The 19612-nt window shown below is 39.3% G+C and overlaps 1 protein-coding gene and 1 long non-coding RNA gene across 6 annotated transcripts in view; one reads left to right on the forward strand and one right to left on the reverse strand.

Annotated features, from left to right (window-relative positions):
- The first annotated feature begins 23 nt into the window (after positions 1-23).
- LOC308583828 lies at positions 24-9178 on the forward strand. The gene is made up of 2 exons (XR_014006439.1): positions 24-689; positions 3572-9178. It is a non-coding gene; the product is annotated as an uncharacterized lncRNA (long non-coding RNA).
- ZNF318 (zinc finger protein 318) overlaps positions 8486-19612 on the reverse strand; it is a 23778-nt gene continuing 12651 nt past the window's right edge. For 3 of the 5 annotated variants that reach the window (XM_081187991.1, XM_081187990.1, XM_081187993.1), the window contains exons 5-10: positions 19441-19540; positions 18859-19142; positions 16289-16489; positions 15747-15846; positions 15210-15328; positions 8486-14574 (exon numbers count right to left, since the gene is read on the reverse strand). In XM_081187991.1, coding sequence (XP_081044117.1) covers positions 9856-14574; positions 15210-15328; positions 15747-15846; positions 16289-16489; positions 18859-19142; positions 19441-19540 — 5523 coding nt within the window. In that variant the 3' untranslated portion in view covers positions 8486-9855. The remainder of the gene's footprint in view (positions 14575-15209; positions 15329-15746; positions 15847-16288; positions 16490-18858; positions 19143-19440; positions 19541-19612) is intronic. The other 2 variants (XR_014006406.1, XM_081187992.1) reach the window with 2 other exon arrangements.

A 19612-nucleotide genomic window follows, 5' to 3' on the forward strand; every position in this document is an offset into this window, starting at 1 on the left:
CTTTTTATCCCTTAACGCAGGAAGTTATATTTCAGAGCGTCAATAAATATTTTCTTCAGGCACAACTGTTGGACAGCCCTAAGAGGACTTTCTCGCTTTCCCTTTCCTATCTCTATATAAAGGAACCACGTTGGGGGGAAAAACCCCTGGGCCTGAAAGGAGGAGGAGTGGACGTTGTGGGAGAAGGGACAAACTACTTCAAGAGACGGGCGTTTCCGCTTTGTGAAACTACACGAACCAGCATGCAATGGTTCACCTTTCGCTACTATCCTAGCCGTTCAGCTTTTATGGAAGCTGCGCGGAAGGAGCAAATATCGGCGTCCTCGTGAGAAATGGAATCTCTTCTAGTTATTGAGGATTGCTGAAGCATGATGAAAATAGTATAGAGAGGGGCCAGCAATAGCTATTGCAAATTACCACTTTCAGCCCCGAAAAGTGGTAATTTTGCAGTAGTTATTACCATTTTTGCAAACTAAGGAATAAAAGTATAACACAGGGTCTTCTCAGGAGCACGAAAAGTAGATGAGCAGGTAAAACCGTTCCAGGACTGTACCACTTCAGATTGCAGGTGTGATAATCAGGAAAGAGAGAAAGACCTTCCCACTGACCTCCCTAGCGCAGTGCTGCTGACATTGCAATGTGTCCACTCAGAAATAAGCCACGCTGCCTTCTAGCAGTCTTATTCCCAGGTAAGCAAGCATAGGATTCCAGCCTGCCTAAGCCTTCCATTTGTAGCCAGCCAGTCTGTAGGATGGTGAAAGAAGAGACGGCAAGGCCCATTTCCATCAGCTGTATTTTATTTTTATTTTGCTAGTCACACATCTTATGAAAACAGGATTGTAATAGAGATTAAGGAGAACAGATAGCCATTTCTTTAACATGCAAAGAAGGAACCTGTGACTTTTCAGATGTTGGACTCCCATCAGCCCCAGCCAGCTAAGGCAAAGGTCAGGGATGATGGGAGTCCAAAAACCAGTCTTTGCTCCATGTTAGATTTTATGTGTGAATCCCACCCCCAAAGTAATTCAACCTACCTCAAGGGTTGTTGTGAGGATAGGTGAAGAACCATGTACACCACCATGAACTCTTTGGAGCAAAGTCAGGCTATAACTGTAAAATATATCTGCCTTTCATAGTCCAGTAGCAATTTTAGTGCTTTATTTCTTAGCACTATTACTCCCTGCCCCCACCATTGATGACCACTTTCTCTCATTCTACCAGCTTCGCCCATCTTCCTCCTGTCATGGTTTATAAAGTGAGAACTGTCAAATGATAATTGTTTTATGTGAGTTTTTCTAAATAACATAGGCAGAGGTGTATGAATACTTCATTTTGTTTATGGCAAGAAAACTGTCTCTGCAAGGAAAGATGGGGTTTGCCCAGCAGTGCTTCTTAGTGGATCAAAGGCTTGATCCCAGGTAAGAAAGCAGCTACAGCAGAAACGAGGCAACCCAAAGCTCTCAATGCTACCGTCAAGGATGTTCTTTAGGAAAGGGCAAATCCTATCTAGTTGGGCCCTGAGAGACTAGCTGAAAAGGTGCTTCATGGTTTATGTTTGAAAAGGAACCAGTAAGTTCACAAATGTTCTAAGATAAACTGTAAAATGCCTCTTTGAGCTCAAGCAAAATGTGCTACAAATAATTTACATGCTTGAGACACATCTTGGGCGAAAAGATATAGTGGGCAAAGAATAATTTATAGCCCTGAAGAACTGGCCTGCTCCAAAGACTTTATGAAAAATACAAATCATTGGGGTGGCAGTGCAGCAAATTTTCTGGACAATACAGTAAATCTACCACATGGGTAGTATGAGGCTGGACTCACACCAGAGAGACTTAAACAACCAAGTGATCTAGATATAATTTGGCATTGAACCAGAAGACCTCAGGTTTATATGGCTGCAGTTGGCCACCCCAAAACGCAGAAAGATGCCACTTGCAGAGGTACTGCCTTGTCATATTTTCAGATTTAGATTGTGGAAGATAACTTTATCCAAGATCTGTTAAATCGGCTAGCAGAATCAGAACCTCTTCTTTGGCATGTCATTCTGGAGCAAAGAAAGTGCTGGTGAGAGGCTGTTGGAAGGTGACTTTCCCAGCTCTCCAAGAAGACTCTCTTGAGTGACCCTCCTGAATAGGAAAAATCACAAAAAAATAGACATCCTGCTCACAGGAGGTGCTTCTGTCTGCTTTTTAGACATCCACAACTTTCCACGAACCATTCTTCACCCATTCAGAATTTCCCAACCCTCAGAATGTTTTTTGAGGAACTTGGAAAACTGCTGGGAGCAAGAGAGGTTGGGGAAGTCATAACCTAAGAAAAAAGCCCTGCTGGCTCAGACCAAAGGCCCATGTAATCTAGCATTTTGTGGGCAAGCTTATACCTGCATGAATATCGCACTTTTAGCTGCATTCATTTCCTTTAACATAATTGTGTTGTAGGAGATTCGTGAGATATATTGCCCCCCTACCCTGGCTGGATCACACCAAAGGCAAGGCCTATCCAGCATTCTGTTTAGTAGCCAGCCTATATGAGAAGCCCACAAGCAAGGAATGAGCACAACAGCATGCACCCTTCTCTCCTACTCATGCTTCCCGGTGATTCATTTTCAGAAGCATCAGACTAGATACAGTGGCAAGTCAATTCCATTGTTAAACTGAATGCTGTTTGAAGTACAGTGGTACCTCAGGTTAAGTATTTAATTCGTTCTGGAGGTCCATTCTTAACCTGAAACTGTTCTTAACCTGAAGTGCCACTTTAGCTAATGGGGCCTCCTGCTGCTGCCACGCCACCGGAGCACGATTTCTGTTCTCATCCTGAAGCCAAGTTCTTAACCCGAGGTACTATTTCTGGGTTAGCGGAGTCTGTAACCTGAAGTGTCTGTGACCTGAAGCTTATGTAACCCGAGGTACCACTGTACTTCATTTTGTCCTGAATCTCTCACCATTCAACTTTAATGGTTGATCCCAGAGTCTAGTATTATGGGAGACCTATCCACCTTTTCTACAGCACCATGCATGGCATGCTTTGGCAGCCCCATGCTTCCCTGGATCCAAGCATCATTTTTAAAACAACTGCTAGACAGGCTTCATGAAATAGTGACTGGAAGCACTGTATCAATCAGGTCCTGGTTTAACATTTGAATTTTTAATCAGTTTTCACATTGAGATAAGGAATAAGACACTTGCTGCTCTGCACTGAAATAAAGTTAATTATGTAGTTCAGGGCTGGGGGGAAATTGCTTTCCAGAAGTTGCTGAACCACCACTCCCATAATCTCTTACAAACATTGGCCATGTTGGCCAGGACTGATGTAAGTTGGAATCCAACATTTGGGGCTGCAGATACCCCACACTGATGTAGTTACTAAAAAAAGTTGTTGAAATAATGTCATGGTGCAAAAAGAAAACCCAGACACCAGAGTAATTTTACAATAAGCATTTTAATGTATTTGTTTAAAATACAGTGATTTGACACATTTCAGTGATACCAGAAATTTCATAGTAACAGGTAACTATGGATAATTAACTTTCATTTTTGTTATCTACCTCTTTTTCTTTTACATTATGAAGCTCACCTGAAATATTCCACTCCAGTATACCTTCAGGACAGGAAGAACTGGGCAAGAAAACTCCCCCCAGAAAAAAGGGGGGGGACACAGTTCATGCAAATAAATACCAACCTTGTTATTGTTAGATCTGTTCAAATATTCTCAGGAAGTATCAGAATTGCTCAAATAAACTAGAAATAAAGGGCGGTCATCAAGAGTGAACACTGCATATTTATCAAACCATTGCTTTTTGCCCTGTCATTACCATTGTTTTATTTTGTCTATGCTAGAGGCTTCTGCTGTGCAACCCTCCCCAAGGCTTCTCTAGAATGGAATGCCAAGGTCTCTTGCAAAAGTACTGGCTGGTCACAACATAAAAATTACTCTGCTCCCGAGGCCTGAAATGCATACAGGATTGCCCTGTTGCCATACTTTTAAAAACAGCAACTTGGAAGTTACTTAAAATACTTTCCCCCCACCCCCCATTCTAATATTGCCAGGTATTTTGGCAACCAGACTTATTTCTGTTCCACTAACCTATGTTCAGCTGCTGACTTTTCAACTAAATGTTAAAAAAGATTCAGAGGACTTTCTCCCAGTGTTAAAGCTAAAAAGCTAGAATTAGCATTGTGCTTTGCTCGTTCCGATGGTGTTGGATTTTTTTTGTGCTGGAGTGGAGGAAAAAGATAACTTTAATGCATGGAAGCTGCCAGTAGCTTCTCCAGGTATATTATTTTTTAAAAGTTGGAGTGAGGGTGGAGATGCAAAATCCCTATCCATAGAAGAATGCAAGTTTTAAACTTTTAAAAATTGTAAATGTCAGACACCAGCAGGAGGAAGAATGTGTTGTTCTTTAAGTGCTCTCAAGAGACACTAATCAGGGGGTAGTCAATGCAGTGCCCTCCAAATGTTGTTTACAGCTACCATCACTCCTAAGTACAGGCCATGCTGGCTGAGCGCTCTAGTTCAAAACACCTGGAAAGCACTACATTGGACCTCCATGCAGTAACCAACAGGCTCCCCTGCAATTAGGGTAGTGAGGGAGGGGAAGGCACACTAATTCAGCAGCTAACGGCAAGATCCCAGGAACGATTCAACAAGTTGCGAAACATCATCAGGATCTGACGCAAATCACTATGACTGCATATGCACCATACATTTAAAGCACACACCTGAAGAATCGTAAGAACAGTAGTTTGATAAGAGTGCTGGGAATTGTGGCTCCATGAGGTGCAAACCAGAGTTCCCAGGAAGCATGGGTGGGTGGGTGGGTGTGCTCGAAATAGTTTGTGTACACCACTAAATCACTCTAATGTGATAAACAACCCCTTGTCTAGGAAGACTTAGAATGATATCCAACGTCAGTCATACTCAAGACTCACTGGAAAAAATGAATTAACATAGCTTGTTTGCACTTTAACTACCTGTACTTTTTAATCTAAGGACTCAGCTATACAGCTGCAAATAAAACATAGTGTTTTAAGTGCAATATACAATGTTACACTAGATAGCGATAGTGAGCCTTATGCGAAGTTCAATGTATTTTAAAAAATGTTTTCTTTTTTTAAAAAAAAGCATTTTCAGAACGATTTTTATATTTGTGTAGATTCCACCTAAGTGCCCTGAAATGTATCCATACCAATATTTATTTGCCCCCAAGTATTTAAAATTTAATTCTCAAATCTGAGCAAATGCTTGGTGTTAGTAAAGTGGCCGATGACCACTTAAATCAAATGTAGCAACAGACTAAAGCACATGTATTATGCAATCACATTCTATGAGAATCCTCTTATTCAGATTAGAATAAGAAATGTGCCACAGAACAATACCCACAATATTCAAGAGGCTACTTATATCCCTCAATGCAACTATGCCATTGTCTCCCCAATTAACAGGAAGAATCCCAGATCCGTAACAAAAAAGACAACACTGTAGATGCATGCATATGTTAATAACCTGAAACAATTCATTCTGAAAACCTAGAACTTAATTCAGCTTGCATAAACTTTAAACATTAACCTTCACTGAAGTTGCAGAAAACCACCTCAATGATCTTTGTTTACTAAGGTAGCTGGTGACCACAGATATATTTTCTAGTGCTTACAAGAAAATTAAATTGTATTTGACAAGAGAAGTCAACATGTGTCACACCTGTACACAACCAGCTGTCCCGTATACTACACCATTTCTACCCCTATTTCTAGGACCAGAAAAAAGTTTTTCCTGAAACTTCCAGCATTTGGCTTCATTGGATGGTCAAAATTATAGAATTATAGTTATTCTTCCTACCATACATGATTTTCTACATCCTTATCATCACTTCTTGGCTTTTTGGGTAAGATCAAGTGTACTCACCTCTTTTCTAAAATAAAGAGCCTGAATGTTGTTAACCTTTCCTTATGCACTTGTTGTTCCAGTCCCTTGATCCAATTTGGTTGCCTTTTTCTGAACCTTTTCCAACTTGCGGTGACCAAAACTGCACACAGTATTTCAAGTGTGGTCTCACCAGATATGTATAACATTATATTGACAGTTTTAAAGATCCCGAACGTGGACATCACTTTTGCCATTTGGTTCACGCTTATCCTCTGTGTGTCTCATTCCTGGCCAGTCACTGAAAATTCAGGTCCCATTAGCATATATATAGTACTTAAAAGTATGATCTCTCTGCACCTTACTTTGAATTGCATTTGCCATCTTACTGCCCATTCACCCAGTTTGGAGATCCTTTTGGAACTGCCTGCAATTCTTTTTAGCCACATTGAACAATTTGCTATCAGCAGCAAACCTGGCTACCTCCCTGATCAACCCAAACTCTAGATCATTAATGAATACATTAAGAAGTACAGGTCCCATACTGATCCTTTGGAGTCCTCCACTGGGAGAACTGTCCATTTATTCTTACTCTGTGCTTCTTGCTACTTAACCAATTCCTGATCCATAAGAGGACCTCTCATTTCATGTCTGTTATGCTTACTCAGGAGTCTTTGGTGAGTTACTTTATCAAAAGCTTTTTAGAAGTTTTAAGTACACAGTATCAACCGGGTCACCTCAACCGATATGCTTGTTGACACTCTCAGAGAACTCTAGAATGTTGAGACAGGACTTACCCCTGCAGAAGTCATGCTGGTTTTGTTTCAACAACTCTTGTACTTTTATATACCTCAAAATTCTATCTTTAATAATGCTTTCCACCAATTTTCCTGGAACAGATGTTAAGCTAACTGGCCTGTTATTTCCCACATCCCTCCCACCGCCCCCCAAAAAAAGTTGGCTACTTTATAATCCTCAGTGTGTGTCTGATCTTAGGAACTGTATTTTTGTTAAAAGACCAGCAATTTAACATTTGAAATCTTTTAAGAAATGCCAGGTAGATGCCACCCAGACCCTGTGATTAGTTAATTTTTGTTAATAAGGGCAATCCCTTGTCATCACAATTTGTTTCCGTTTTACCACATTGTCAATTCATGTGCATAGGCAAACTCTTACCATCTTGCTATTCAGTATTGTCTTCTACTGTAATGCAATTTTCACATTGAACTGTCTGAACTAAAAAAACTTCTCTCAACATGAACTAACATCAATTAAGTTACCCGTTACATTTTTAAACTATAATTCTATCAGTAAAATGAAGGCATTTAGAATTAAAAAAAAAAAAAGGTTTTTCCCCTTTCCTTTTGGAGCATTCTTATACATGAAGTAGGAGTTTCAATCCAAGTTTGTGAGGGGAAAAGCATAGTCATGGTAGGTAATATGGATAAGAAAATAACAAGAGATTGTGGTGTAATGCAGGGATGGCCAATGTAGTACACCTTCCAGATACTGTTGGACTAAAACTCCCATCAGCCCCAGAAAGCATGGCTTTTGGCCAGGGATTATGGGAACTGTAACCCAACATCTGGAAGACATTGGCTAACACCAGTGTGGAAGAGATACCTCCTCAGCTCTGAAGCTCATTGGGTAGCCTTAATCTAGTCACCATTTCTTAGCTCAATATACCTCATAGAACTGTTGATTATTATAAAATGGACAGAAGAGAGAACCTGTAACTCCTTGAAGGAAGGATAAAATTGGAAGAAATAACAGATGAAACCAGTGTTTATTGGATTTCACTGGAATAAGTTATGAGAGGCAGAAAATGTTTACTAAACTTACTTCTTTGATCAAAACCACGAATCCACAGATGTGTGCAGCTGCAACAGCAGTGTGACCTCTACTGCACCTGTTGATATTCCAAGCAAAGTAAGAAGCATGTCTTTGCTGCCCCACCACCTGAAATCCTGTTCATATATACTATCACGCAGAGTACAGAACTGTAGCAGCAGAGTTGGCTTCTGAGTTGTCAGTAACCTATGGATACAGACAAGCAAAGCAACCACAATCCCACCTCTTCCTTTATGCTATCTTGCTTCTGATATTGGTAATGGTGGTTGCTAGCAGCAATTCCTACTTTTGTTCCTGTGTAATGTTCTGGGTCAGTACAGAAGTGCTAGTGCAACAGTGCAGGCTGAACAACTGATAGCACAAGTTAATTGTATTTCCACCATAAATACTTATTTACTTAATTCAACTGCATTTTAAATTGGCATAAACCCTTTTTCTGTTTTTTAACAGTTCATTCATATCCCACTTTACAAACACTAACTTTATTTGTGGACATCTTTTAAAACATAATGGGGGGGAAAACCAGAAGTTTTCAAAGCATTTTTACCATACTGTTTTCTTTTAAAATTGAAAGAATGTAAGTTACACACCATGTTTAACTTGCTGAATATTTAAGCAAAGTTTTCTCATAATGCTGCATAATTCATGGCTTGATTTAATTTCCAGTGTGGTGAAAATGGGAAATTAACTGAAGAACCAGTTGTCTGAATGTTCACAAAAAACAACTTGTAGAGCCACTTATTTAAAGAACAAAGAGGAAAATGGCAGTATCTTTGATATATTGGGTTTATTTTAGATTTACAGATAAACCTTTTATCTGATCCATGCAAACGTTTACTTCATATCTTGACAAGCTGAATAAGTGAAAAACCTTCACAAAACAGTATTTTGCGGCTCAGGGGTTCATTCAGGCATGTAATGTCTGGGTATGTGAAGGGAATCCAATCCTGAGAGCAAAGTTGAGATCTTCTATTTCTTCTGAGCTGGGCAGCTGCTAAACAATTCAACACAAACAGTTACTGCATTACAATACAATGAAATGAAATGTGATTTCAAATCATGTAAGTGACCTCAATATGCAGAGTCCAGTTGTTGGGCCACAGCCTTACCAAATAGTTTCCGTCTCCAAAAGTGAGTTGGTAGATTTTTCTTCTTTGCTCAGCGAGATGATATCCACACACACAGTAACATGGCATTACAGTCTGGATTACAGATTCAATTCAACAACGTAATTACAAGTCAAAACTGCAGAACAATCTTTATACATTTTACATTTTGTGCAACAAAACATGCATAACATTTCAAATAAACTTTCTGCTCAAATGTTTCAGCAAGAGCCTTCTTTTTTCTTCAGGTTCTGAACAGGTTTTCTTGCGCTTGTCACTGTTGCACTTGGAATGTTACTTACAAAAGCTGTGTAAATCAGAAACCATTAAAATAGTCAAAGAAAAATGCAAAAAAACCCCACAAAACCCATATATGCCCCAACAGCAAGAAACCCTCCAAAGGCCCACATACACACTGCCTGCATTCCCACAAAATGCCAAACTACTGTTTAAGCATTACAAGGAAAATCTGCAGCAAGCCGTGAGCTCACTTGCTACCACCTTTTTCCTCCAGTACAGTCATGACATTTGGAAACTTTCACTTCCATTTTAGACCAACTGTAGCTTAGCTTGTCTTGCTGTCCATATCCAGAGAAAATGCAGCTAGTCCTATGGTTGGTGGAAACAAGCCAACTTCATATCATAATTTATGAAGCTTAAGATTAACCACAGTTTGTGTTTCAGACATCATGTGAAACTGTGATTAATGCAACGTTCAATTTCCTCACAGTCACACCAGGAGAGGTAAAATGAAGTGTACAAGCTAAAGGTTCACTGTTACGCATTCTGATAATGCTAAACCATGGTTCTGTATTATATGTGAAGGTCAGTTATAGATGAGTAATTGCATTTTAACTGCAAGAAATAGAAATGAAATGTTCTAAGTTCAACAAAAAAAATGTTTATACAATCCAATATGTACAATGGTGTATATTTTTCAGGGCAAATGAAGTTCAGGCTTTAGCAAATATCTACTTCAAAATATCTAACATATCAAACTCAAACAGAATATTTACAAAATCTACACAACAGCTACTCAAACATCAGGATCAATATTATCTGAACTTACCAGGTACTCTGCAGAGCTTTCAGTTACTTCTGAAGTCAACTTACTGTTAATCTCATATCTACTATCATTATTTTCCACTTCATCTGTCTTGTTTAACTCCCTTGCAGATGCCTGCATCTCATTCTTGACAATGTACAATTCGTTGTCACCTGAGCCCCCCACTTCTACAGATGTTTTCTGTAGATCTAGAAGGAAGGATTCCTTGCACTCAGTTGCTTGGCATTGTACATTTTTTTCGTCGCTACTTAATGGTGGCATATCAGAAGTGCTGTCTCTGCTAACATCTGATTGCAATACCATGGAAATTGGAGGCATGTCCTGCATTTCGATGAGTGACATGCTTGGTCCAGCAGTGCTACCATTTGATGCAGGAGACACTATGTCTGGGACAATTACATCAGAAACCAAGGAGCAAAATTTATCCTCTTCCTCACCAGATGCTAACTCAACAAAAGCAATCATTTCTGGTTCAATTGTAGGTTGCTCAATGCCCAATTCTCTAGTTTTGTTGGACCCTAAAGAAATGGATGAAATGGTTTCTAACTTTGGACTCCCTACAATATCCTCATTCAGAATTTCAGATGGTAGGATGCCCAGATGTTCACGTTCTACTTCAATATCTCCCAGACTAAAATTAATGGTTTCTATTTCCAGGCTTGGTTTCAATCTAGGAGAATCATTAGGCTTTATTTCTCCAGACTTTGGAGAAGGGGTTGTAGAATGATCAAAGTTAAGTTCTGAATAAGTGCTATTCAAGTCCAAGTCACCAGCTGCTGAGGTATCCAAGATCCCAGTGTTCATGTCTGTGAATGTAAGGGCTACCTCTCCAAGATGCTCAACACTGATTTCTGTTGGAAGAGCACCTAGTGGTTCTTGAACCATCTCTGGCTGAACACTGGAAAAGTGAGTGCTATATGTTTCTACAGAACCTCTCTCTGCATTGTCATTTAAACTGAGATCAGATTCAGAAGGCCCACACCCATTATTTTTTATAAACATTAATTCTGCACTGGAATGAAGTTCATCATTTGCAGAAGACATACTGCCCAAAGTTTCAGCTCCCTTAGCTTGGGAATCCTTGGTTTCACAGCTTAATGGATGTTGACTAATTTCTTCATGTTTCCCTAGTGTACTGCTTATCATTGTTACGTTAACAAGGCACTCATTTGACATCTCTTCTGATACTGGAACACCAACTACATTACAATTTTCATCATCGTTTGGTTGAGAACTAGTCAACAATTTTTGTTCATTATTTATCCAGGAATTATTAAATTCATCTGTATTTAAAGGCTTCAATCCAGGATCTATGTTCTGGACCTCTGAAGTCTGCGGACTTTCATCACTGACTGCTGATTCAAGCCTATCAAGGCCCGCATTGCCCCATTTTAGATCCAATAATGGTTCTTTATTGGAACTCTGATCTATCATTGCTATTTGAGGATTTTCCTTATTCACTTTTGAAGATGAGGCTGGCTCCCATGCCAGTGGACTCTGAACACGCACCTCTGAAACCCACATAGAAATTGTTGATTCAGAGCTGTCATCAAGTTGCTTATCTTCTGTTATAGTATGGCCTTCTCCCTTAGGGGTATCAATTTGTGTTTCAAATAACCGAGACTCATGCTCCTGACTAACAACAAACTGATGTCCTGCAAATTCTGTATGTTCTCCTCCTACATCTCTCTCACCTAAACTTGTCAAATATGCTTTCATCTCCAAACTTTTACTGATCTTGTTTAATTTGGATTTATCAATTTTCTGCTGGTCTTGTAACTCGTCGCTGATGTCTGTGCCACTTGCCACACCAAGATCTTCAGCAGTAAAGTCAGTCTCATTTTCTGCCATTTGCATTATTAACTCTTTCTTACCAGGAAATTTAAACTCTGCCATCTCATGCCCCAGAGGTTTATTGCTAACATCTTTTAGAAGAGCCTCTTGGTCTTCTGACAATTGCCGGGCTAATTCTTTATCCTCAGGAGATTTATACTCTGCTGCCCTGCACTCCAATGAATTCTGGCAAAATTCTTCCAAAGAAGTATTGCTTTCTGGCAACTGCATGGCTAATCCTGCTGTCTTAAATTCAGGTCGTTTCTTGCTAACATCGTGCTCTTTTAAAAGAGCAACATAGTCTTCTGACATATGTAAGCCTAATTCCTTATCATCTGGAAATTTTAAGTCTGTTGTCTCAAAGTCTGCAGGTTTGTTGCTAAAATCATCCAAAGGAAAAACACTGCTTTCTGACAACTGCACTGTTAGTTCTTTATTGTCGGGAGATTTGACGTCTGTTGTCTTAAGGCCTGTGGGCTTGTTGGTAACATCATCCAAAGGAGGAACACTGCTCTCTCGCAACCGCATAGCAAATTCTGCTGTCTCCAGTTCTGATGACTTCTTATTATCATGTTCCTGTGACAACTGCATTGCTGATTCTTTATCATCAAGAGATTTAAACACTGCTTCCTCACACACAGATGGATTCTTGTGAAGTTCTTCCAAAGGAGAAGCATTGCTTTCTGGCAACTGCATGGCTAATTCTGCAGTCTCCAGCTCTGATGGCTTCTTGCTAACATCTTCTAAGAGATCAACATGGTTTGCTGACAATTTCATTGCCAATTCTTTATCATCATCAGATTTAAAATCTGTTGTCACAAGATCAGCGGGTTTGTTGCTAAAGTCATCCAAAGAAGGAAGACTGCTTTCTGGCAACTGCAGCACAAATTCTGCTGTCCCCAGCTCCGATGGCTTCTTAGTACCAGGTTTCAGGGATAACTGCATTGTTAATTCATCATCATCATGAGATTTAACCTCTGCTGCCTCACATACTGAGGAATTCTTGTAGAGTTCTTCCAAAGGAGAAGCATTGCTTTCTGGCAACTGCATAGCTAACTCTATTGTTTCAAGTTCAGATGGTTTCTTGCTAACATCTTCTAAAAGAGAAACACAATCTACTGACAACTGCACTGCTAATTCTTTATCATCATCAGATTTAAAATCTGTTGTCTCAGGGGCATTTACTGAAAAATCATTGGATTCATATTTTAATATTGACTGTGCATCTGAAAGAGAGATTTTCTTTGATTCCCTCTCAACACCAGTTTTAAAGTTTTCTTCATAGGCTGCCAAAAGTTTCTCAACTTCAGCATCATCTGTTTCTGGGGTCTTGTCATTTAAAGGGATTTTGCTAACATCTGAGGTACTGTGTATGTTTTGAAGAGTTTCTTGTGTGACAGGCTTGCTGCTTGGTTTGGGATCTGCCAGCTGGTCTGTTTTTTTCTGTCTCTCAACAGGATTTGATTTAATTTTATCTGAAGTTGCAGAGTTCACAGACTTGCTATCAGCTGGACTCCTCCCACTGCGGTTGTAGAAAATATCATATAGATCTTTGGCATTACCTGCTGCTAGGCAAGAGTTCTTTTTCTCCAGTTTTTTAACATGGTCTCTGAAAATAGTTGGTGGTGGCAAAGGATGGGGACACATGGGCACTGCCAGTATGTTTTTATCATCCTCAGACACACCAGGAGCCATGTCATCTGCAAGGATGGTTGCTTGTTTGGGTGGCACTGCGGGCGGAGGTGGGAATGCCATTGCTGGTGGTACTGGCAGTGCTACTGACAGCGGTGGTCCTGATGGCATTGGAAGTAGAGGACGCCGCCGATTAGGTCTCTCAAAAATACCCAATCTTGTAATTTGCTCCTTTATCACAGCAGCAAGTTCCCGTGCCTTTGCTTGTGCTTTTGCCACAACATTTTCTTGCTCCTGTGCCTTTGCTGCTTGTTCCTGTGCTATTGCTGCAGTCGCCTTTGCATGTTCCGCAGCTTTTGCATGTTCTACAGCTTCATGATCAGGTTCCTGTGTTTGTTCTGGTACCGTTGCATTCTCCTGTGAACCCTTTAAAACTACTACTTCTCCCCCAAATGCTTTCGAAATAATATCAGGAGGTAGAACAAGTTCTGGATTACCCTCTTTTACAACAGGAAGTGGCTTGGTGCTGGCACCAGAGGATTTTATGGACAAGAAAGTATTCAAAGGTGCAGGCTTGCTTACTGTTGCTGTTGCAGACTTTCTGAGAACCATCATGGGGGCTGGTAAATTGGGCCTGATTTTTGCTTGTGATGATGTCGAAACAACTGGTGTCCAGGGACTAGTGTGTGGGATAACAGTTTTCCCAGACAATTTAATTGCAATTGGCTTTGAATTTGGTTTTCCAGATTGTGACTTGCTTTCTTTATCTTTACTTTCCTCAAAGCTCTCCTCCTTAGAGGCAGTTACATCTTTGCCTTGATTTTTTTCATCTCTCTCAGTCTTCCTCCAGCTGAACTTTCCAAAAGATGTCATTCTTGACTCCTTTGGTGGTTCCTCTTTTTTACCTTCTTTCTTTTCAACCTCTTTGTCATCTTTTTTCAATTTAAGCTTAACCCCACATTTCTGGCCATTAGAAACTCCTTTCCTTTTATTAGACTCATTTTCATTATCCCCATCTCCTAGTTCTTTGGAATTCTTTGGTTCCTCTTTACTTTTTCGTTCCTCTTTCCTTGCCACTTTCACTGCTTTTTCATCTCTCTCTTCTTTTTGCTTTTCACACAGCTTCCGTTTCAACCGGCGTTCTGTTTCTTGAATCACAGACAATCCTGCCTGACGGTCAATGTTCCTTCTCTCTTCATAGAGTGGATTTTCATCCACATATTTCTGTGAGGACAAGGAAAAGTTTCAGCGCTGTTACTTAATGTGAAATTTCAGTAGTGGTACAGGTTTGTCTTCCTTAATATTTTATCTTCCACATCACCACCCCACTACTAATTGTACTTGCTTAGAAATGCAAGAGGGAGGAGAAAGAGTGGTTTTCCTAGACAATTATTATTCAGAATATCTACATTAGCAAAGCTCAGTCGGTATAGCATGAGACACTCTCAGGTTCATAGGTTCGAGCCCCACTGGGCAAAAGATTCCTGCGTTGCAGGGGGCTGAACTAGATGGCCCTTGTTGTCCCTTCCAACTCTACACTTTTATATATAAAGTAATATGAGTGAGGTGACAAAACTGCAGCATAAAACAAATCTAGTACAGTAAAATTTCAGTAACACACAACCAAAGTGTCAACTGGGAACACAGTCCAACAATATTATCTACAGTGACTCAGAAAGATTAAAAGTCCTTCCCAGCTCTACCTGGAGATGCCAGGGACAGAATTCAGAAGCTTTTGCATATTAAGTATATGTCATGCCACTTAGCTATAGCTTCTCCTCCCTTTTACAACAGAAGACTTTAAGACTTCAATAAGATGACTTTTAAACATTTTTATTCAAAACAAATACTCCAGGTACCTTATATTTCTCGTTATGTGGATTATTTTTCACATGTTGTTCTGCTGATATCTGATCTCCAAAAAATTCCTGGCACAGCTGACAGTAATATCCAGTGACTGGGATTAGAAATTCAGAACCTGAAATGCCGCCCAAAACAATCAATTACAGAAATAAGATAATAAGTCACACTACAGATTTGAACAACAAAAAATCCAAACTAAACACTGAAAGTACACAAAAAAGCCCTACAATTGAAATGAGCCAGTTAACCATGGATTCCACTTGAAACAAACTGATCTGAAGGATGGAAACCTACACTTGTTCAACAATTCTTATCACTGTATACTTTGTTTATCATTCAAATACAAATTTATGTTGCATTTCAATCCCCCACTAATTCAGTAACAGAACAATTCATGCAAACAAAATAGCTGTCAGACATTTACTTGGAAGTGACAGTCTTTTGTTGACACTAATAAGACAAAACATTTCTTGGCAGTAAGGTGAACAATCTGGCCCTCCTAAACACCACTTAAACTATAAAAAGCAACTTACCTTTAGCAGGAACTGGTATCTTGTCAATGCGTTTTGTAAGGTCTTGCTTTGTTTCAGTTTGAGTCTTCAAATCCCAAGGTCTGTTATATGGATCCAAGGTCTATTTACAATGACAAAAGAAATATTAAAATGAGGTCTGCTTTCCTGCCAAATGCTAAAAGCACTGAGGAAAAACAGAACTATACATACCAAGTGGGCATGTACTGAACTGTCTCACATATTGACACTCAAAATGAAGCTGGGATTCAAATAGTTACCCTCAGACATTGAATATGTAAGAAAATATAAAAGTTGTTCTGCTTGATGTTTAAAATATTGGTATCTTAATTTTGGGTTAAAAAAAAACAGAGGGCGTCTTATACGTGGAAAAATATAGTAAGTGACAAACCATACCAAAAAGATTAGGAATAAGAACTTATTCCAAACTGTATTTTCTAAAAGGAAAGTTGATTGGCATGTAGTTCTTTGCTTTCTACAAAACATTATTTTACAACTTGGAAGAGCAAATTAAAACTACTTAATGAAAACCTGATAGCACACACCTGCCTGTGCTTCTTATTATGCATATGTGTGAAGAAATCAAACATGGTCCCACAGATGGTATTGCAGTCCTTGCACCAGTGGTTTCCCGTGTCATAATAGTCATAAATATTGGTTTCCTGGGAATGCTGTTTGGATGGCTGAAAATGAGGTTCTGTAGACTTGGGGCTCCTGCACCCAGGTTTGTCATTAGTTTTTAAATCCTAAATTGGAAAAAAATGAAATATTACTAGCTGTGGAATGACAGCCAGTGCCTCAAAACTAGCCTTTAGTAGAAACCACACAAAATATACATATATGTAACTATATATCACCTGCTTGTCAATGCCCAGGATAATTCCACCATTTCAGTGAGCAGGCACTGCCGACTCAGATGTTGTTCAGTCAACAGGAAAGAACTTCCAACGAGACTCAAGCATGTTGCCAAGGTTGTAGGTACTAAGCAATCAAGGGATGACATCCCATGGAGTACACGGTGCATGTGTGCAGTATGCATACTTAAGTACAAAATACTTAAGTACAAAATACCCAGCAACTCCCAATGAATTTGTAAATTCTCAAAAACACTTAAAAGTCTTTGAAAAAGCCGGGCACTTTGCATACTCTCTCTATATGAAACGAAATAAAATAAACACACACTTCTTCAGATAGACGAAAGCTCATACCAATAACCAACCTAGTTGGTCTCTAAGGTGCTACTGGAAGGAATTTATTTATTTATTTGTTTTGTTTTGTTTCGACTATGGCAGACCAACACGGCTACCTACCTGCAACTACTTTATATGATGCACTCTATATTGTGGCAAAACACAAGTCCTCAGGTTCTAAGGTTCTAAGCTGTCAATGAAGAAAGCTTGCAGCAGAAGAATCTGGTCTATCTCAAATCTTGAATTACTGACTCTGCTATTGCATTTAACATACATGAGAAATGGTGTCTATTATGTCATGCTGTTTGACTCTTTGATCCCCTAGAGTATAATATACGTGATAAAACTATTTAAAAGTCCACATCCCTAGGAAAGCCTCCCTAAACGAGTTGTAAAGAGTTGCAGGGGAAACATAAATTGCTCTTCCAACCTATTGTAAGAACTGACTGGATCACGAGACCAGAGTACCAACATAAGACCCTTGTATTCCCATCAAGATACTGTAGTTTTTTCTTCCAAAAATGTTTGTCAGTCAGTGAAGAAAAGCATTATGTTTAATGTTGTCTGCTCATATCCTCTAACTCCCTTCTTTGAGAATCATAAAGAATGTTTTGGCATTATATAGACATCCCCCTCCTCTTCCACTGATCTGCTTGCTCCCACAAATAATGGGATGTGAGCTCTAACAACTGATTTGTCTTTATATGATTATAAGAGCAGCTATGCTGGGATGAAGCCCATCTAGTCTAGCATTCTGTCTGTGGGAAGCCTACAAGCAGGGTCTAGTCGGCAAAGCAGACTTAAGGAGATCACATATCCAGTGTTTTCCATAGTGTTTCACTTTCAGAAGAGCTAGGAAATTTCTCCCTCATGGTTTCCAAGTTAATGAGTAGCAGAAGGGAAAATCCATCCTGATGCAAGCAGGCTGTTAGGTTTTGGAAGGCAACCCAAATTAGAATTGCATTCCCACTCAATTTTCTTGGAGGTTTTCCTGTCATTTTTGCAGAGACTGTGTCACTCCACACTTGTGATCAACAAGAAAAAACATGCATGTCTCCTTCCCGAATAATTATCAGATTCTTTTCATCAAACCAGAAAATGCCACAATGATTTCTTCCCTTTTTAAAATGTTTATTAAAGAAAATGAAGGCTATTGCAGGAGCATAAAAATCTGCCTGAGGTAGAGAATTTCAAGTCAAAAGGTAATCATAGCAAGTCAAAAGGTAATCATAGCATTATTTAAGACAGAAAAAGAACAGGAATGAATCATATTCAGCACCACATAGACTTCTCTCTTTATGCACTTCCTCAGGCTGAAGGGGAGAAAAAAAATCAACATTATATTATGGGTGTTGTGTTTTTAGCAATTTCTATTAATTCAATTTATGTAAGTTTTTCAAAACTGGACCACACAGAAAGCTATTTGAAATTAAAATTACAAACTCCATGAAATAATCAACATTCATGGTCCTTCAGAAACTACCTGATAACTGTTGTGCATAAACATTCTGGTTTTTTTCTACTCTGCAGAATGTCATCAGAATATTCTAACACCAGCCACCTCTTAAAATCATTCCCTCCACTCCTGAACCAGTGGAAAGGATTCAGGAAAGACTATTACCTCCCTGTCTTAGGCCTTTCTATCACCAACTTCCCTGTGGGAAGGATCTTGATTATTTTTTCTATGTTGATATTGTTTATTGTATTTTTTATGAATTTAATGTTACTTTTAAGTCACATGGTAAGAATGTGTGACCCCCAAAGTCAGGATACTAATAATAAATAAAAATTATGTCAAACACAGGTGACAGCTTAACAAAGTTTGAACTTAATATGTAAGAAGAGGGTGGCAAGAAATTCTTCCAAACACCCTGTTTTTACCAAAAGTGAGAACATCAGTTAGAATCAGCACTTAGAATTTTTACCTTGACTGAGTTGGAAGTTCTCTCCTGACCTTTTGCATTTTCTGACTTGTTTTTTTCTGATGAGTCCTTATTTTCTGAAGATTGCTTCCGGGACTTCTCAAATATATTAATACCCAGGATCTGAGCTACTTTGTCAAGCTCAGATTGTTTCTTCTCTGCAGCCTCTGCATGTAACTTCAGCTGAGAAATCTCTTTCATGATGTTGTCCTGTAGTTTGTTCACTTCTATTAGCAAAGGGTCTTTGTGTCCATCCTTCTCCCTACGTTTCTTCCGCAGCATCTCCCCTGAGTCGGTCAAAGTAGTGGAGTAGGAAGCATAAGAAAATCATGTTAACACATGCAAAATTATTTTGTGTACCTAAAGGTGTCCCACACCATTCTGTTGGGCCCAAATGCCAGAAAGTTCTGTCCACATTACTGAATGCAGAACTGGCAATAATCAATACAGGATCCACAATAATTAATTCCTGTTTAGGATAATATTTAGGGGTGCCTAAATTAGTAGAAGTAAAAATAATCCTACACTTGGTATCACCACTATAGAGCATCACAGGGAAAAATGAGGCATGAGAGAAAGCAGTACCTTGCTGTTTTGAAAGTCGTTCTAATTCAGTCTTGAGATAGTGCAGTTTCTTCTGTCGTGCTTCCTGTTCAGACCTCAACTTCTCTCTTTCCTCCATTACCTAGAAAGTTAATGAAGGAAACAAAGGTATAAAAATACCCTCTTTCATGGACCAGTCAAAGAAATACTGCAA

This window comes from Podarcis bocagei (assembly GCF_964188305.1).
Source record: "Podarcis bocagei genome assembly, chromosome: 3".
NCBI classification, from domain to species: domain Eukaryota; kingdom Metazoa; phylum Chordata; class Lepidosauria; order Squamata; family Lacertidae; genus Podarcis; species Podarcis bocagei.